The sequence below is a fragment of the Penaeus monodon genome, chromosome 24, assembly GCF_015228065.2.
Source record: "Penaeus monodon isolate SGIC_2016 chromosome 24, NSTDA_Pmon_1, whole genome shotgun sequence".
Lineage (NCBI taxonomy): Eukaryota > Metazoa > Arthropoda > Malacostraca > Decapoda > Penaeidae > Penaeus > Penaeus monodon.
This window is the reverse complement of record NC_051409.1, coordinates 41,114,009-41,114,658: the sequence shown is the minus strand read 5'-3', so window position 1 is coordinate 41,114,658 and position 650 is coordinate 41,114,009. Positions and strand designations below refer to the sequence as shown.

The 650-nt window shown below is 46.6% G+C and overlaps 1 protein-coding gene across 1 annotated transcript in view; it reads left to right on the top strand.

Annotated features, from left to right (window-relative positions):
* LOC119588969 (serine/threonine-protein phosphatase 6 regulatory ankyrin repeat subunit B-like) overlaps positions 1-650 on the top strand; it is a gene marked incomplete in the record, with an annotated part of 103,883 nt that overhangs the window by 83,797 nt on the left and 19,436 nt on the right. The window contains 2 exon segments of the mRNA XM_037937576.1: positions 1-209; positions 496-640. Of these exon segments, the coding sequence (XP_037793504.1) occupies positions 1-209; positions 496-640 (354 nt within the window).

Sequence of the window (650 nt, the reverse complement as noted above, 5' to 3'; positions counted from 1 at the left end):
AGGACGGAAACACGTGCGCCCACATCGCCGCCCTCAAAGGATCCGTCGATGTGTTGCGCGAGCTGATGCGCCACAACCGGGGCGTCGTTATCAACGGCAGGAACCGCGTCGGGGACTCAACGCCGCTCCACCTCGCCGCAGAAGGAGGACACGCCAAGCTGGTCAAGTTCCTGATCGAGAACGGAGCTTCGCCCAAAGCGGAGAATGGGGTGAGTTAAGAGCTAGGTCTGGGTGCGTTGATATCTTGCCTGAATGACAGTCCTTTTGATATATCACGGTTGAAGTCATGAATTATTCTTATCAAATTTATGTGTGAAAATTTACTAATGGATAAACAGATATGATTTTTTTTTCTATCTTTGTATGAACTCTTCCTCCAAGGCTTCTCTCCTATCTTGCCGTTTTAATTTCAATCAGAAACCAACATATCATTGTTACCCCTAACACCTACTCATTTTCTATGTTACCGACAACCTCCGTTTTCTGTGATTCCAGTCAGGGTTCACTGCGGTTCATATCGCAGCCAGATACGGCCACATCCAAGTACTAGACACGCTAAGAGAAGTCACTAGTTTAAGGATTATTAGTAAAAAGCTTGGACTTTACGCCCTTCATATCGCCGCTCATTATGGACAGTCAGGTATGTATGA